Source organism: Cyprinus carpio, chromosome B13, assembly GCF_018340385.1.
Source record: "Cyprinus carpio isolate SPL01 chromosome B13, ASM1834038v1, whole genome shotgun sequence".
Classification (NCBI taxonomy): domain Eukaryota; kingdom Metazoa; phylum Chordata; class Actinopteri; order Cypriniformes; family Cyprinidae; genus Cyprinus; species Cyprinus carpio.
This window is the reverse complement of record NC_056609.1, coordinates 27,619,073-27,637,183: the sequence shown is the minus strand read 5'-3', so window position 1 is coordinate 27,637,183 and position 18,111 is coordinate 27,619,073. Positions and strand designations below refer to the sequence as shown.

At 35.0% G+C, this 18,111-nt stretch overlaps 1 protein-coding gene across 4 annotated transcripts in view; it reads left to right on the top strand.

Annotated features, from left to right (window-relative positions):
* Positions 1 to 18,111, top strand: part of LOC109100707 (arginyl-tRNA--protein transferase 1-like) — a 77,399-nt gene that overhangs the window by 13,867 nt on the left and 45,421 nt on the right. For 3 of the 4 annotated variants that reach the window (XM_042737534.1, XM_042737532.1, XM_042737535.1), the window contains exons 6-8: positions 482 to 690; positions 7,661 to 7,789; positions 16,154 to 16,186. In XM_042737534.1, the coding sequence (XP_042593468.1) occupies positions 482 to 690; positions 7,661 to 7,789; positions 16,154 to 16,186 (371 nt within the window). Of the gene's footprint in view, positions 1 to 481; positions 691 to 4,833; positions 4,963 to 7,660; positions 7,790 to 16,153; positions 16,187 to 18,111 lie in introns of all 4 variants that reach the window. The other variant, XM_042737533.1, reaches the window with a different exon arrangement.

The window sequence follows — 18,111 nt, the reverse complement described above, 5'->3', positions numbered from 1 at the left end:
AAAAACTTGTAAAAACACCCGCTTGACACCATCCAATAAATGAATCATGGATGAAATCAGTTCTCTGCCTCTAATTTGCTGTGTCCTTCAGAAATGCGTCACGCAGAAATAAAATGCAAATACCATATCATAACACACTGAAAACCTTTCCTTCTATTTCTTTTGTGGAATTTTGTTACCACCAATAATTAAACAAATTATTTACAAGTAAAGCTGTCCTTGTACAAAAGTAATAAAGTAATACTTTTATTCAGCAAGAACGCATTAAATGAAGCACAACAGTTAAAACATTTATAATGTTACAAAAGATGTTTCAGATTTTAAAAATTCTGTTGAACTTTCTATTTATCAAAGAATTGATCAAACTTTTGAACAGTAGTGTAATTTCTTGATGTTAGGACAATGCACTAATGCTTGTACTGTCAATTGGTGATTTAATCAACACACAAATATCTCCTCGGTGTTTTCTTCTTAATTCTAGGTAAGGGAGCCGATCCCAACAGGCCTTTGTGTAGGAAAGCCAAGGACCTCAGGAAAGAGAGACGACTTCAAAAGGAGCAACAGAAGCAGCAAGAAGCAGTGTCTTCCTCTGTGAATCCCGCCCCATCAAAATCTGCATCTAATCAGCCCAAATCATTGGAGGGATTCATTACAGAGTCCTTACCCAGTGACCCTCTGCACCGTTTGGAGGTAACACATCAACTTTGCTTGTATGTATGACTTCTTTAAATAACCGAAACAGGCCAAAGCAAGAGAGGATGCACCAGTCAAAACTGACTGATCTCAAAGGTGTAACTGTGACACCCAGTGGTTTGAGTCTCCTGGGTGAATATTCCAAGCACAAACAATCCTCTCCTGCTTTTGCTGCGATTGCTTGGGTGAAGTCAGCATGGGTAAACAGCCAACGTTTTTGCTTTCTAAGCAAGTCTGTATGAAAGACCGTCAGACGTCATTGTCCCTGGAGACGGTTCATCCCTCAATTAGCTCATAGCCTGGATTGATTTGATTGACTTAAGCATGTTATTTAATTATCTTAAGTGGATCGCAGTCAATGTCACTGTCATCTGAACAAGGTTAGTGGTTCATCTTAGAAACAATACATGAGAAAATCCCAAGTCTTCATGGCCAACACTAAAAGCAGCTCTTGTGTACAAAAACTCTTTTGTTTCATCATGAACCTTTGCATACAAACACTTTGTGCATTTATTTATTCAAAAATGTAATGTGCGTGACAGACCCTTGTGTTGAAATCTAAACCATCAGTGCAGTTTGACGTTAGTTAAGCTCTGTCCTTGTAGTCTGTTTGTTGCCACTTATCTCTCTGGCGCACAATGAAAATGGATGTGTTTAAAGCAGTGTGTGGAGTATCACAGGTTTCCAGACCTCGTTTTATCACTTGTGAAATGGGGGTGTTAAGGCTAATTTCTGTAAATCTCAGTTGTGGGGTCATTAAGCCCTCGGAGAGGGACCTCAGAGACACCCAGCCTAATGAGATGTTTACATACAGCCAATCAAACATGTGTGAAGTTAGAATACACATGCTGTAATGAAAGCATTCATTGTTTGACAGGGAATAGATTACTTTAAGAAGACCTTGGCACATTTTACATCTTTGGCTTTTGGTGTAGAGTTCATTTAATGAAAGTTCTGGGTTCAGTACATATTGAAAGAATAGTTTACACAAAAATGAAAAACATAGAAATCTTTTCTTTCTTACATGACACAAAAAAGTAGATCTGAGCAATACTTTTCCACGAGTTAATAAAAGTACTCCAAATCACTTTAACGCTATATTCCAAGTCTTCTGAAGTCATTTAAGTCATTATTGACTGATGTTCCTCCTCTCTTCCGTTACTTTCAATGTATGAGAAACTTCAACGGATTTGCTTTAGAGATTGGATATAATTTTACACATGCAAATTTAGTGAGTTAGTGTAGTTAGTGTTTTTTCCTGTAGCAATACACGTTCAGATTGTAGTTTTTTAAAGAAATCTATTTATTTATTTTTTTTTAACCAAGGATTCATTAAATTGTTCAAAAGTGACTGTAACAGAATTTATAATCTTACAAAAGATTTCTGTTTCAGTTAAATGCTAGTTTTGTAAACTGTCTATTCATCAAAAATCCTAAAAAAAACATAGACGCAAAAATATTAAGCAGCACAACTGTTTTCAACATTGATAATAATTAGAATCAATTGAATCTGCATATTAGAATGATTGATTAATTAATTGAATCTGCATATTACAATGATTGATTAATTAATTGAATCTGCATATTAGAATGATTTCTGAAGGATCATGTCACTCTGAAGACTGGAGTTATTCAGCTTTATATCACAGGAATAAATTACATTTTAAAATATATACCAATAGAAGACTTTTGTTTTAAAATATTAAAATATTTCACAATATTACTGTTTTTTTGCTGTATTTTTTGATAAATGAATACATAAATGCAGCCTTACAGGCTCCAAACTTTGTACAGTACTGTATTGTTAGAACTTGATATAGTGTAATGTTGCATTGCTCTGCTGCAAGTGCTTTTTGCTGTAGGTTAACTTGTATTAAACCCCAGAACATTTAAAGTATATCTGTGTTTTCTAAAGATTAATTATGATAGAATATGGTAATCAAAATCGCCCAACTACACCTGCAGAGGGCAGTAGAGGCACATCATAACTTTTCCCCACATTGAATATCTTGTTTGCTTCTGCCCTCTTTCACCCCCTGCATAATTTGAACTCTCGGAGCTGTTTTGACAGCGCTTCGCTCTCTTTGTCTTGGTTACTCCTCACACACTTAATCAAATGTCTGCATCTCAGGAGAATCGCCCTGCAGATTAAAAGACTCTACTTATGTTTATCTGAAACAAAAGTCACAAATATCTTCATTAACTTGGCCAAGCAATAATAAGAGATGTCCAGTAAGGGCCAAATAAAATAAAACTGAAGCTAAATCTCCCAGTCATGCTCTTCTGGGGAACTTGTGAACCGTAAGCACCTCGTCCAATGAAAATGTCTCTGTGAGAGGTCCTTTAATTAGGAACAGCTTCGCCAGTCAATTAAATGTTTTTGGAGGATTGAATTTTGATTTGCCGCCTCACTTCTGAGGCTAGTTTGTCCTTGTGCAAACACAGATGATCCTGTTAGATGTCAAGCTCAGTTTCGCTAATCAAACATAACATCTGATCCCACACAGTTCGCTTTAGACTGTCAGACATTTACACCCTTATACAGCAAGTTAAATGAAGCTTAGTCTCGCTTTGTCTTCAGAGTGTGTAACAGAAAGACTTGACTGTCATGTATTTTAATAGTTGTTTTGACCTGCATTTTGTAAATGTATATGCTTATTTTAATTGTTTACCCTCGTGTTGTTATGAGTATCAATGAAGTTTACTTAAATCACCTATATATATATATAAATAGCTACTGGCTGGATTAAAAAAAAAAAAAAAAAAAAAAGAATAGCTTTTCATCATTTCCTGTGTTTGACTGAGATTGCTAATGTGATATAATGAAAGCCTGTTCAAGTGTAGCTAGATATTCAGGAAGTTTGCTTTGTAACAGTATACAGTAAGGAGACACTTATATACAGAGACAGATTCACTGCAGGTCTGTGTTTAATCATTAGTGCAGGAAGTCATATGTAATCGACTTCTCTGCAGTTTGCATTGCATGGAGGACCAGGAAGTGGTTCTTTATCAATCAGTGTGTACAAATGAACAGATTTCTGGAGACACTGTAACATTCTTTCAAAATCTGTTGAGAAAATACACAACTAATTGCAGTACGCAGTTGATTATCTAAATTCTATTATTAGAGACTCTCAGGAAGCCTCTCAAAAACACATCCAGGTCATATTTAGTAATTTGGGTTATAAGAATACATAATTTGTTAATGCAAAGAAAAGTTTTTCTTTTTAATTTTAGGATGAAATATGACATGGCCATGTTCACATGAGAGTCAACCTTTTATAGACACACAATCTATAACTTTTTCTTGCTGAACCCATGCTGAATCTCACCCAAACAAACAAAGGTATTAATATGATGAATATGAGTCATTCTAGTGTATGTATATGTATGTTTTTTTTTGCTGAATTTTTTCTTAATTTGCAGGTGTATGCAGAGTGAATCTCATGAAAGTTATTCTATTTATATTTAGTACTGTATATCTGAGAGTGTATCTCAGATTACACACAAATACTGCTTACTACATGCAGCTGGATAGTTGACTTTTTTGTCATTCCCATTATTTTCTTTCATCAAGTTCTTTCAATTAGTTGTAAAATTGTTAACATTGCTGCATAAATTAAGGCTGTAATGATTTATTTTTTTGACAATGTATATTGTTTCATAGATATTTATGTATATATATATATATATATATATATATATATATATATATATATATATATATATATATATATATATACAGCATATATATACAGCATATATATATTTATACACACACACTATTCTTTTAAATTAAATTCTTTTCTTTAAAAAAATAATTTGTCATATCACAATACAAAAATATAAAATTATAAAATTACAAATTGTTTTTATTTTTTTAGCCAAATTTGATTTCATATATATTTTTTTTTTTCAACCAGACATGTTCTTGACCTGTTTCATGATATTCACCCATGTGCTATAAAAAAAGCTGCATGTACAATCTATTTTAAATCTGTTTCCATTCCAAATCATAAGATGTTCCACGCTCATGGTTCTCCTGCAGTGCTGTACTCTTAACTTTATCTTGGCGTGTTTCTTGGAAACAATCTATCATTTTTTTTCTGTTTAACCCTTTGATGCTCATCCTCATGTTGGGTGAGGCTAGTGCGCTCCAACCCTCCCAGTCCACAATTCAGAGCTTCATTTGACGCCTCGTACCAAGTGTACAAACTCTACCAGATGGCCATTCACAAGGACCCGCCTGACAAACCTACCGAGAGCCAGGTCAGGGGATCCACCGCTGAAGGGCTTTCTCTTAGCTGAGCACATTTGACATGGCCACGCTTCTACTTTGGTCTTCAAACCAAATAATATTTTGAGGATTTTGACTTGTGATGCATGGAAATGTGAAAGAGCATTAGGTAGAAATAAAAGCATGTTCAACAGGAAGCAAAGAATCGCAGTGCAGTGACTTTAATGAGCAGTGTTTTAAAACAGCAGCGAGGAGGAGGAATCCTAAAGCAAGCAGACATGAGAAGATGAGCAGTGTTTTAAAACAGCAGCGAGGAGGAGGAATCCTAAAGCAAGCAGACAGGAAATGAGGAAAGGCTGAAGCAGTAAGAAATGAAAAAATGGAGGTAAGCCATGGAAACTCCATGAAACGGTAATCCTGTAAAGTGGGCGAAAGAGAAATTGAAAGGAAATGAGGAAAACGCTCTCATCCGCACTGTGTTTCTACAGGTGTCGGAGTTAAACGAGGAGTTTGTTGCTGTTGAGATGTTTAGGCTCTTAAGATGGTGTTTTCCTTCCACTTTCCTCTTCTCAAGCCAAACTAGGAAATGGAAATTTCAGACAAACATCATCCTGTAGGTAGTGCACCTTCACTGAATGTTGATTATGATACACTCCTGTAATTTTCATGCAGCCTCGGTTTATTTAAAATTCTTGTTTTTATTACTGTGTATGTGGTATTTTACCACTGTTGGAGGACACAAAAGGATGAACGGAATAAATGGGAATGAGATTAAATGTTTGAGAGCTTAAACTTTCGTGCCTCACATGTTTTGAACAGGTCTAACTGATTTGCAGAAAAGTCTGAATCAGTGTTTCTGTCACTCAAATACACAACCAGTATCTCAACTAGGGTTGTGGCTGGAAATCATGTATAACACGTGTTAGCTTACATAATGAAAACATTGTTATAAGCTGAAGTAAGTTATTTAACTAGATTAGAGAATATAGAAAGCTCTGCATGGGACGTTTTGTTGTGAGTTGGTCTGAATTGGTGTTGTACATCAGACTTTGGCTTTTCTAAATTTCTGTTCTTTCTGCCTTGGCTTCATGACAGATCCAAGTTATTGAATTGTTTGAGAATGTGTGTGTGTGTGTGTGTGTGTGTACTGTGTATACATTGAAGGATGCCATGTTATGCTATACATACTGATAATGATAGACCAAAACATGATGAATTTTTTATGCTATACATATTGAAAAAGATAGACCAAGCTTAGAATGAGTGTTTTTCCTTTCCTTTCATTTATTTATTTCTTTTTTTAAATCAGTCAAGGGACCAGTGCTTATCCAACTACCCCAACGACACAGTGTTAACTGTAATCCATCAGGTTCATTGATGGTCTGTATTGTTCTAAGCCATGTGATTTTAGCCTGGATCAGAGCTTCACAGCCCCGGTGCACCAGCCTCACCTTCAGCCTCCCATTTCCCTACATTTACTCTCCAACTCGGAGTTTAAATCCATGATAGACATTCCCTTCCCTGTCTTACCCAACACAAAGACAAGTCACTCTGTCATATACTATATCTGTATATCTTATGTGCTTCAGTGTCCTGGAGGTGCATCAGAACATTGTAATGTAAACAGTATAACACAGTATGTTTAGAAATCTGGACCAAAAGAAGAATACGCTGTTTGAATAATCCAAACTGTATGCCATATCACATTTATGCATTAATGACTTCTAATGTCATCCCAACAAAAAATAAAGAAAAAACCGTATGGTGACAGACATATTGTTCATCCCTGCAGAAAAAAAATATTCTTTAAATAGTTTGAAGCAATTGTGTAATGCTAAATTATGCAATTACATTTTAGTTTTGGGTTCATATTTACTCTAAGGCTGTCTTTGTTTCAGAAGATGCTATAATGATTCTAAGAATCTTAATGCAATCTTTATTTTTTTACACATTTGAATCTGACGTGTTTAATTCCATTCTGAACCACTTTCACATGCAAAAGTAAACATTCAGAATTCATATGATTAATTGTTTAGTTGCTTACTTAAGCGTGAATTATTTATTCAGTTAAACTGTGAAGTTTGTGAAGAATATGTGACCCTGGAGCACAAAAGCATTCTTAAGTCGCTGGGGTATATTTGTAGCAATAGCCAAAAAACCATTGTATGGGTCAAAATTATCGATTTTTCTTTTATGCCAAAAATCATTAGGATATTAAGTAAAGATCATGTTTAATGAAGATATTTTGTAAATTCCCTACCATAAATATACCAAAACCTGATTTTTGATCAGTAATATGCATTGCTAAGGACTTAATTTGGACAACTTTAAAGGCAATTTTTCTCAGTATTTAGATTTTTTTCCACCCTCAGATTCCAGATTTGTCCTATGATCTCGGCCAAATTTGTCCGATCCTAACAAACCATACATCAATGGAACGCTTATTTATTCCGCTTTCACGTGATGTATAAGTCCCGGGTCACATAAAATTGACCTTTATGACTGGTTTTGTGGTCCCGGGTCACATATACAGTAAGTAAGCATTGTCTGTTCAGACCAGTGTATTAACCACTCCCCTTATCCACACATTCTTGTCCTTTTTTTTCCTCTTCGTTCTCCCCATCCTTCATTGTTTATGTCCCTTTTTATCCTTTTTTGATTTCCTGCTATCCTTCTGTCTTTCTTATTCAATCGTACTTCCTCCCTCTAATCATCCCTTCATCACTCTGGGTGAGGCTAGTGCCGGTCAGCTTTGAGGACCCGGACTTCCTGGCGTCATATGAGGAGTCAGCGGCGCTGTATGCACGCTACCAGATGACCGTTCATGGCGACGCTCCGTACGAGTGCGGGGAGAGCCAGGTACAGACTTAAACATGTCACATTCACAAGTGCATGAAACACCCAACCGATTGACCTGAAGCCCTGCTCACTAACATTACAGATGTTTTACAGCATGTTTGAGGCATTTACTTCTCACGTACAGATTAGCTTTTTACTAGACCTACACACAATCTGTGCCTGCGAAACACTGACCGAACTTCTGCTCATCCTCTGCCCTGTGTGTGTGTGTGTGATCATTTGTGTTTTTTTGCTCTTTGGTTAGGAACAAACTCCTAACCTCTAATTATGAAACTTCTAACAACCACCCAGAAAACCCGAGCAATGCCCTGGCATCCACCCATGCCCTATAACCCACATAGCAGTGGCAGAAAATGTTTGCATGGGCAAGCATGTAAAAGTAACATTTTCATCAAGTTTTTAAATGCATGTTTTTTTTTTTTTTTTTTTTTTACTCAATAAGAGTGCAGATTTCTGTATTTATATTTGAATCTAATCAATGGATTTTCCCACACTGTAAAAAAGATTTTTATAAAATAACAAACTATATAATTTTTTTTTAATTATTTAAATTAATGAGATAGTAATATTAAATAAAATATATAATAGTAACATAATATAAGTTATAATAGTATATATAATAAAATATATAATATAATAGTAAATAAAACTAAAATGATATTTCATTCTTTCTACTTCTAAATGTAGCATTTAATTCAGTGTGTTGCTTGCTATTTTGTAATTAATAATGAAGTTTGCTAGCAATTTTTGAGTGAAAATGGTTTCAGATTTTTTTTTTTGTGCATTAAGTGCACAAAAATTGCACAGATTCAGCATGGGTCTATGTGTCCTGTACTCTGCTTCTGTCTGAATGTGCTGATTTTATAATGAATCTGCCCAAATGAAGATGGGGAAGAGCTAAATCAGAGGCTTCATATTTATATAGATTCCTCAAAGAGCATTGCGCGTCACTGCAGGAGCTTTATTATACGTTTGTGTTGTGAATCTAAATGTGAAATGAAGATTTTGGCCCATATATAATCAATGTTGCACAATTCAAACTGCAGCAAGATCCCATAACATTTCATTACTGATGCAGGTTTAAATGTTTAACCCATAAACCCATTGTCTGGACTGGCCATTAATTCACCTGTGTTTTGGTAGAGAGTGAATTAGGGATGCAAGATCTTAAAACACTCAAACCGTTAAAAATCTCATACCTAGTCTTATCCCAGCTCCTAACACACGCCCTGCCGCGCACACACGCCCTGGTCTGTGAAACACGGCCATAACTCAATTATGTGTCATAAAAGAAGCAACATTCACAGTCTGGGAGCTTGTTGAGAAACTTTACATTATTAAAATCCTGTTGGGAGGACAAAGGGAGGCCATGAGAAATCTAATTTTGTATAAAGAGTTACAATGAAAAGAATATAGTGAAATTGTGGTTTCATTTAAAATATAACTGATTTTGGAAGGTTTTTGAGTATGAAGGGAGAGTGGGTTGTGGTCTTGGGTATAGACAAGATGTTTTTTGATGTCTAATGAGACCTAATCGTATACATTTTTTTTAGTGCTTTGGAGCTTTTCAGTGTGTTCTAACAGCAAGAGGATCAAGCAAGTGCGAGACAAATCCACAATCGTCTTATTGCATTCAATGAGGCTTTCAGAAATCGGTCAGGAGGTTAATAGCATATTGATCTGTGGTTAGTGTATGTTCTGTACATACAGTTTTTATCTTTGCAGTGTAGAAAGTCTCATGCTGTGTCGTTGTAAAGCAATGCAACTCTACATTATTAAGACCTGAAACATACCCTACACTAATGTTCAAGTTTGGGCGCAATATTTTTAATATCGCCAAGTCTGCATTTAATTGATCAAAAACTGATATTTTGAAATATTTTTATACCTGTTTTCTATTTGATTTTTAAAATGTAAATTATTCCTGTGCCAAAAAGCTGAATTTTCAGCATCGTTACTAGAGTCTTGATCCTTCAGAAATCATTTTAATACATTGATTTGCTGCATAAGAATCATTTCTTATCAGTTTGTTGAAAACATTTGTGCTTAATATGTTTTCAACAAAGATTTTCAAGGTTCTTTGATAGAAAGTTTAAAAGAGCATCATTTATTTGAAATTAAATTTCTGTAACATTTAAATGTCTTTACTATCATTTTGTTCAATTTAATACATCTTTGCGGAATAAAAGTATTAATTAAAAAAAAATTAACAAACACTTACTAACAAAAATTAATCTATCTGTATTAATATCCATTCAGTGTCTTACTGATCAGCTCTCGTCATTGCGAAGCAGCAAATGCAATAGAACATCCTTCTCAATTCCTCAATGTTTATAGCTTGTTAAGTGAAGAACACGTCTGATGTAATGGCACAGGCGTCAGAAGGGAACTCTATCACCCCTTTGAGACCCCAAAGTTTTTTACCGCCACAGTCTTGCGCTTGCATTGTGTTGACCGTGCATTTACGTTTGCATACTTGTCTAGAATCTGTTTCTGGTCCCAATCACTCACTCTCTGTTAGGACAGCGCATTAGCAGACAGACGCTGAGGGTGAACAGGATGTGGACCTACTTGACATTCTCAGTAACCTGAGAGAGGCCTTTGTCCCCATTAGGCCTGGAAACTGGCCCGGCTCTGCCAACAGCAAATGAATTAATCCTCATGCTCGTAAAATGTGGGAATTAATAAATAATAAGTCTTCAGAGCCGACTGTCTCCTGCCAGATTCTTTCCTGGTGCCATAACAGAGCTCTATTTATAGTGCGGAAGGTGTGCGTATGTTTGCATTAGCATTTTACTCAGATGTAAGAAATCAGTCTATATGTTTAAAGTGAGGTGGGGATTTTCTGAAAGTCACTTGTCTCTCACCCCATTCCCTCTTTCCTTCTCCTTTATTATCCTTCTTTTATTCACTACCTCCTCACACCCCGGATCTGACTTACTTCGGCCACTTTATTTCCCGTCTGTCTGAAAAACATTGATTTTGTGAATTATGTGATTTGAATTTATACCATTCAAAAGTTTGAGGGCGGTAAAATCTTTAAACGTTTTTTTTATTTTTATTTTAAGTCTCTTCTGCTTTCCAAGGCTGCATTTATTTGATCAAAAATACAGTAAACAATTTTAAATATTATTACATTTAATATAACTATTTTTCAGCATCATTACTCTAGTCTTCAGTGTCACATGATCCTTCAGAAATCATTCTAATATGCTGATTTGCTGCTCAGGAAACATTTATAATTATAAGTATTGAAAAAAATAGTTCTGCTTTATAATATTTTTGAAGAAACAATAAAACATTTTTTTCATCATTATTTTATAAATAAAAAAAAAAAAAAAAAAACATCATTTTTAAAAAATTCTTTTACATTACAATAAAAACTGTCACTTTTCAACAACTGTCTTGATAATTCAATAAATGAAAGCATTGAAGATTAAAGTAAATGCTGGAGTTTGTGGGCTGGTTATGCAGTAACCCATTTCCCTCAAAATCTCAAACTTTAAGTACTAACATGAAGACTGGAGTTTGACAGAGTAGGGATCTGGTTATGCTTCAGTTACGTCACTACTGTTCTGCCTAATTTCCCAGAAGCTTTCCTCAAAGGTCTCAGTGGAAAGGCCCTTTGTGTCGAAGAACACACATTTGACAGAGGGCTAAGCTTGACGCTTGGTCCTTGTGTTTAACGTATGGGTCAGTTGAACTTGAAAGGTTTTCACTATTAAAGATGGAAACAAAAGTCCCTTTTATAAATTGGGGATGGTGTAAGACTGTACTGGGACACACACACACATTTTTGTTTTTTTTATTTTTATAACACATTTCCTTTTCTTTTAATTGTTTCTTTTCTTTTTTGTCTTCCATTTTTAATTGTTTTAATTGTATTTATTTTTGTTCCTTTCAATATTCACACACCGTGTTTTTTCCACACACACATTAGGGCTCAGCCTGGAGCGAGGATTGTTTTTTATTATTATTATTTTTTTTTCCAACGCTCGGGGCTTTTGTATTCAAAACTCTTGAAAATTGGCACACCAATGAACCTGCGGTAGCGAGCATGAGTGAGGGGCTCCTACACGTAACATACATGGCATGAAACTCGGTATTTGGATCCCATCAAGCAAAACGTCAATCCTGTTATTTAAACGGTCATTTCCCCCTCATGCTCCTAAATTTGCAACCAACCTTAATCTAATTATACAGAGTACTGCACCCGGGCGTGGCAAAGACTAATGACCGTCTTGTAAGGTCTCATACTATCATTTTACAAAAACAAAAAACACCCTCTTAAAATCTCACACACTCTATTATTTAGAGCAGGCATGCTTGACAAAGACTAATGACCGTCTTGTTAAAGGGTCTTAAGACTTTCAAAATGCCATGGATTTTTTTTGAGATATCTCGAACGGTTTTGCTCGTGTTAAATATATGAAAAACAGGAAGTGTCTATACATTGCTGTTTTAAATACTTCATCAATGACTGCCCCAGGTGACATTTTCCAAAACTGAGCTGTTTCTGTTTTCAAAATGCTTGAATTCCGCACTTAACTCAATTTGCTTCAAACTTCATCAAATAATGACAAAACACTGCACTGTTGAATCTGTTCAAATATAGGTTACATGAACATATAAGTGGATTTTTTCTGTAAATGATTCTGATTCTGAAGATAACATGTTGTTACCTTCATTACCATTCTGACATGCAAAAGTAGGTTTGATCGATAACGCGCCACTTTGTCAGAAGTAGTGTATAGCGCTCGCCTCATGGCTACTTTGTTCTTAAGGCGGAAACGATCATCCTTACCAACGTTCACTACGTTCTGCTCTGTTGTTAGATTTCAAACTGTTATTGTCTAGAGAAATTGGCAGAGCTTTTAATCTCCCTGCGTTTCACTTGTAATCGTTTCACAAATACTACTTTGGTCAGAGTTCACCTGCAGGGCTTTTGATGTATGGGCCAGAGAACAGAGAGATTTCATGCTGCGAAAGTTTCCACAAATGCTTGTGTTTAACGATATGGGAAACATAAAAATAACAACCTTCACTATCAATACAAATATTTAAAAATATGAAAAAAATACACATAACAACATTACCCTTCACCACGAAACTAACAAAGCCACGTAAACACAGCGGCTTGTTAGAAGAACATTTTAAGATATGAAAATGATTGGGTGTGAGTTGACTGAACATAATCGATTGCTCTGCGCTCCAGAACACGGTTGGTTTTTTCTTACACGGTTCTTTCACTATAAACGATTTTATTAAGGAGATCTCATTAATAATTGGAAAATAGAGAATCCCGCTAGGGTGCAGTCTCACGACATGACTTTTTTACGAGCTTTTCAACATATTATTAACCGCTAATGCACCCAACCCCCCAATTAGAACCAGGAATTCAGGTGTTGAATGGTGAAAAGCTGGGCAGGGGAGATCTGTTTTTTTTTTTTTTTTTTTTCTTTTCCTCGCCAGAGAATTAGAGGGCTTGGTTGAAATATAAATGTGTCAGAAACTTGTTTTGAATATTAAAGAGACTTTCCCAGCTGCAAGTTATTATCAACGTCAGCTCAATACATTTGCGCCGGTTGTGTTGTTTTTTTTTGTATGGTTGTCATTCTTTGCTTGTTTTTTTTTATTATTTTGCTAAACAAGCGTCTTATTAATCTATAGTTCCTAAATCGATGACTTTATTTTACATTTGATTTGTCCTTTCTGCATCCAAACACCTATAACGTAAAACTCTCTATTGTTTAGCAATTTCTTTATCGTCCAATTTAACTTGTTTTTATTTTCATAATTTTGTTTTTTAGCTTATGACAGTTACAGTTCTTTAAATATTAACAGGTTTTTGTCGGTCTCATTTTGAAGTTGTTCCAAAAAAAAAAAAGAAAACAAAAAATTAAGTAAAACAAAAAAAAAAAAAAATATTTTAATTTTTGTAAATTGAAAATTAAACCTTTCAATATTCTTAGATTTTATGTTGTGTTATATTGAGCCTCATAAATATTTGTACCCATTCTGGCCTTTCCATAAGGTTTTTCAAAATCCAGGCTTCTAATTTTTCCATCGCTGTTTTCACTGATAGTACTTCAAGATTTCAAAACTTGAAAATGTTTCATTAATTTTTCCATTTTATTTTTTTCGTTTTAATACAGCCCAAATTCCAAAGCGAAGCATTTAATTTTCCTTTTCCATTCTTTCACACACTTAGCTGAAAAGTGTAGAGGGCACACTCCATTATTTAGTCTATTTTCATGTTGCTGCAATATACTATACTCATTCTAATTTACGTAGTGAAAAGAGCAACTTCATGTGTAACTGCAATCACATCGTACAGAAACCAATTTGCTTGGCCCCTTTACCTTGACTAACACCCATTTTGTTTTCATTTACTGTCTTTTCTTTTCTTTTTCATTTGAGTTATTTTCTTTTTTTTGTGTGTCCGTGAAAATGCAAATAAATCATAAACCAGTCCAATCCAAATTAAATAACAAGTCAGTTCAGTATGTGATTTCAAGTTAGATGTTACCAGGCTGGGTCATGGCTGCCAGGCTCCAGGAGATCAGCAAGAAGAAATATGCATGGCTGCGTTGCCCTCTCTCATAGAGCCGTTACCCACAAACCCCCCGTTGAGTGCCTGGCAGCACAGGAGAGAGTCTTTGCCAGCTTTTACCCCCCGAGCGACCCACCGCATCCCTCTCCCATATCCCATCATTCTCAGTTCCACTTTCCCAACAATACATTTCTCTTTCACAACCGCCGAGGTAAACAAATTGAGCCTTATTGCAAAAGACTCAGTTGTTGATATAAGCCATACAGTTTTGAGTATATAACAGAAACAGTTCTCTGAAAACTGTATATGTTTAAGAACTTTTAACAGAACCAAATACCATAAATGGTTTGGTTGTAATATATTTAGGACTATTTCTGATTCCCAACCCACATACGCTGTTAGTCCTCTAAACATCACAGATGCAGAAATCACCATATGGAGTTTGTAACTGCTGACTAATTCTCTCCAACCCTCTCGCGGTCCAATAAGCGAAGCTGCTCACGCTTGTTTTGCAGCGTTTTAAACCACAGGAGCCTGGTTTTGCCAGATCACAATCAGACTCGCTTTTGTGTGTGTCTGTATATTAAAGATGGAGGGCATGAAATACGCATTTGTTATGTAAACCAAATGTAATTCTATCAAATTTATTCCGATGAAGATCTGGGATCTGCAGCTTCATGTAAAGGTTTCTTCAAGTCTAATGGAGTCTAAAGGATTCAGTGTGGATGAATGGTCATTTAGTTTGTATAAACTGCCCTTCTCTTTCTCTCTTATTGGTTTATGATATTTCATCATTACAGCAGAGTATGTTAGTATCACAGGTCTGTTGGATCAGCATTGACGTCCAGCTAAAACAGCCAACACACACATGCTACCGAAGCAGTGCCAATGATCATGGACTGGCTTTTTCTATGCATTTCTGACTTTTCTGTGTTTGCATGTTTGGATGAAAATCTTTGATCTGATCAGTTTTGTCTCACACTTCTTATTTTTTAAAATGTAGAATGTAGATAGACAAGATACGAATTTGATATATTAGGGTTTTTGTTACATTGATGGGGCACTTGACGTCATTAATTTTCAGTAGTAATTTGCGATATAAGCATCAGAGACTTAGCTTTATGTGAGTAATGCAGCATGCAAGTGTGCCTGTTCATGGCTGTCAAACATGTTTTGTGTCCTAACCTTATTTTTGATCTAAGCCAAGAAACACGTTACCCAAATCACCTGCCAGTCATCAATGAACAAATCAATTTCATCATTGCACAGAAAAAAGGCTTTAGCAGACATAAAGTTATTTAAACCTCCTTAAATAAACACTCTTTCTTCACAATGCTAGCCAGTTACTGCAAAACTAACTAATGACCAAACAGCTACTCCTTGTAAAATTAAGTAAACAATATTAAATGTCTTGCAACACTGTGATGTTAAAGAGCCAAGTTTATTCAGAATTGAAAACATTTGTAAGTCCAATTGAAGATTTAAAGCATTGATCTGCATGTTTGAGCATCGCTGCAAAATGTTGTTTGCAGGCATGTTGGCATTGATCTTTTCTCACTGATCATGTGTATGATTGTGTGAAGGTATTGTAGATGCAGTAAAGCATTAGTTGTCTAATGAGGATTTGGTGATGCAGTATTTGTTAGCAACAGCCGCAGAAGAGAAGTTTGATAAAATTACACAAAAGGCCATCTCAAATGTGCTCAAGCTGTATTCCTGAGACTGCCCACCAACTCTTATCTTTTGTGTTTTGTTATATTTACATGAATGTAAAATAACGCATTTCTTTTCTACCCTTTTCCCCCTCACAGTTCAAGAGGTTCCTTTGTGACTCTCCTTTAGAGGTAAGTTTTTTTTATTTATTTTTTTTTTATTTCAAACGTACAATTAGATTTTCTCTCTTTCTCAAGTCTTGGCCAGTTAAGAGGATTTCCCTTTTAAATTGCACAGGTCCAGTGTAGTCTCAATAGTCTTAATGCAGATGATTCAATCATTTTCATCAGTAGTTCCATACAGTTCATAATCTTAAATTTCTTCTGGTTCTTCTGAAGAACTCAAAGTACTCATATAGTTTCCATTGGCAATCATTATAATTACTTTGAACTGATTTTGCACAGAACCTCTTTATACAAAATTGTATGTTTTGTCTTTTGATTTTAAAGGAGAATATGACTCAGAGATTCTTGACAGGCTTTGGGAGAGACTTTAGTATATTTATATAAAACCTTAAGGTAATGGCACATTAGAGTAACAGTGTTAATTTTGCGACGAACAACATGTGGAAATGGGTAGCAGTGTAATTCCTGGGTTGTTTGTTTGTCATGAAACAATGGAAAAAGTTTAATGTGTCGTACAGACCAACCACATTTCTATGCAGTGTAGCATAGCCAAACACACAGGACAAAAACAAAGAGTTGACTGTAATGTGAAATTGTCCCTGACAGAAGATCGTGCCTCTGTCATGTCCAGCTGCCGTCATTAAATGATCCGCTTGTTGTGCTTCTTTACTATTGAGGAGCAGATGAGGACATTAAAGAGCAAGTGTGACCAGGCAAACGTTTGTTGGTGTTTGGGATGATAAAATGAGGTTGAATGGAGGAGGTCAGACATCTTATCGCTTTTCCATTCAAAAAAGTACTTTCTGAATTAAGGAATAGTACTGTGGCATGGTACAGATATACTTTAATTGTGTGTATAATATTTAAGATAAAATATAGATATGTTTCCTTGGTATTTATATAATGTACTCCACTTCAAACAATATCAGGGTTTTACCATGTCCAAAGAACAAGGTATTACCATGGAATATGTTAAAAACAGTATTTAACAGTATTTTTACAATTATTAGAATTTAAAAGAAATGTTTTCTATTGTAATATAATTTAAAATGTAATTTATTTCTGTGACGCAAAGCTGAATTTTCAGCATCATTAGTCCAAGTCTTCAGTGTCACATGATCCTTCAGAAATCATTCTAATATGCTGATTTTCTGCTTCAGAAACAATTCTTATCATTAATGTTAAAATCAGTTGTGCTGCTTCATATTTTGTGAAAACCGTGACATGTTTGTTTTTGTTTTTCAGGATTTTTTGATGAATAAAAAAATTCAAAAGACCAGCTTTTATTTTAAATATAAATCTTTTGTAACATTATATATAATACATATGTGATCCTGGAACACAAAAACAGTTTTACGTTGCACAGGTATATTTGTAGCAATAGCCAAAAATACATTGAATGGGTCAAAATTATATATTTTTCTTTTATGCCAAAAATCATTAGGATATTAAGTAAAGATCATGTTCCATGATGATATTTTGTGAATTTCCTACTGTAAATATATGAAAACTTTATTTTTGATCAGTAATATGCATCGCTAAGGACTTTGTTTGGACAACTTTAGAAGCAATTTTCTCAATATTTAGATTTTTTTACACCCTCAGATTTTCAAATAGTTGTACCTCTGCCAAATATTGTCCCATCCTAACCTTATTTATATAGCTTTCAGATGATGTATAAATCTCAATATCGAAGGGTCCAGGGTCATATATGCAATTACGCTTAAATTAGATTATTTGATTAGTACTAAAATATTTAAAGGTAACACTATATGAAGGACTCTTTTTTTTTTTTTTTTTTTTTTTTTCTTTTTTTTTTTTCTTCCCATGCACAGATAAACTAGGATTTTGCATGCAGAAAGGGGCAATTGGCATCAGGTGCAGAACCATGTGCACTTGTGGTGTATCCGCTCACTTAAAGATGCGTGAAC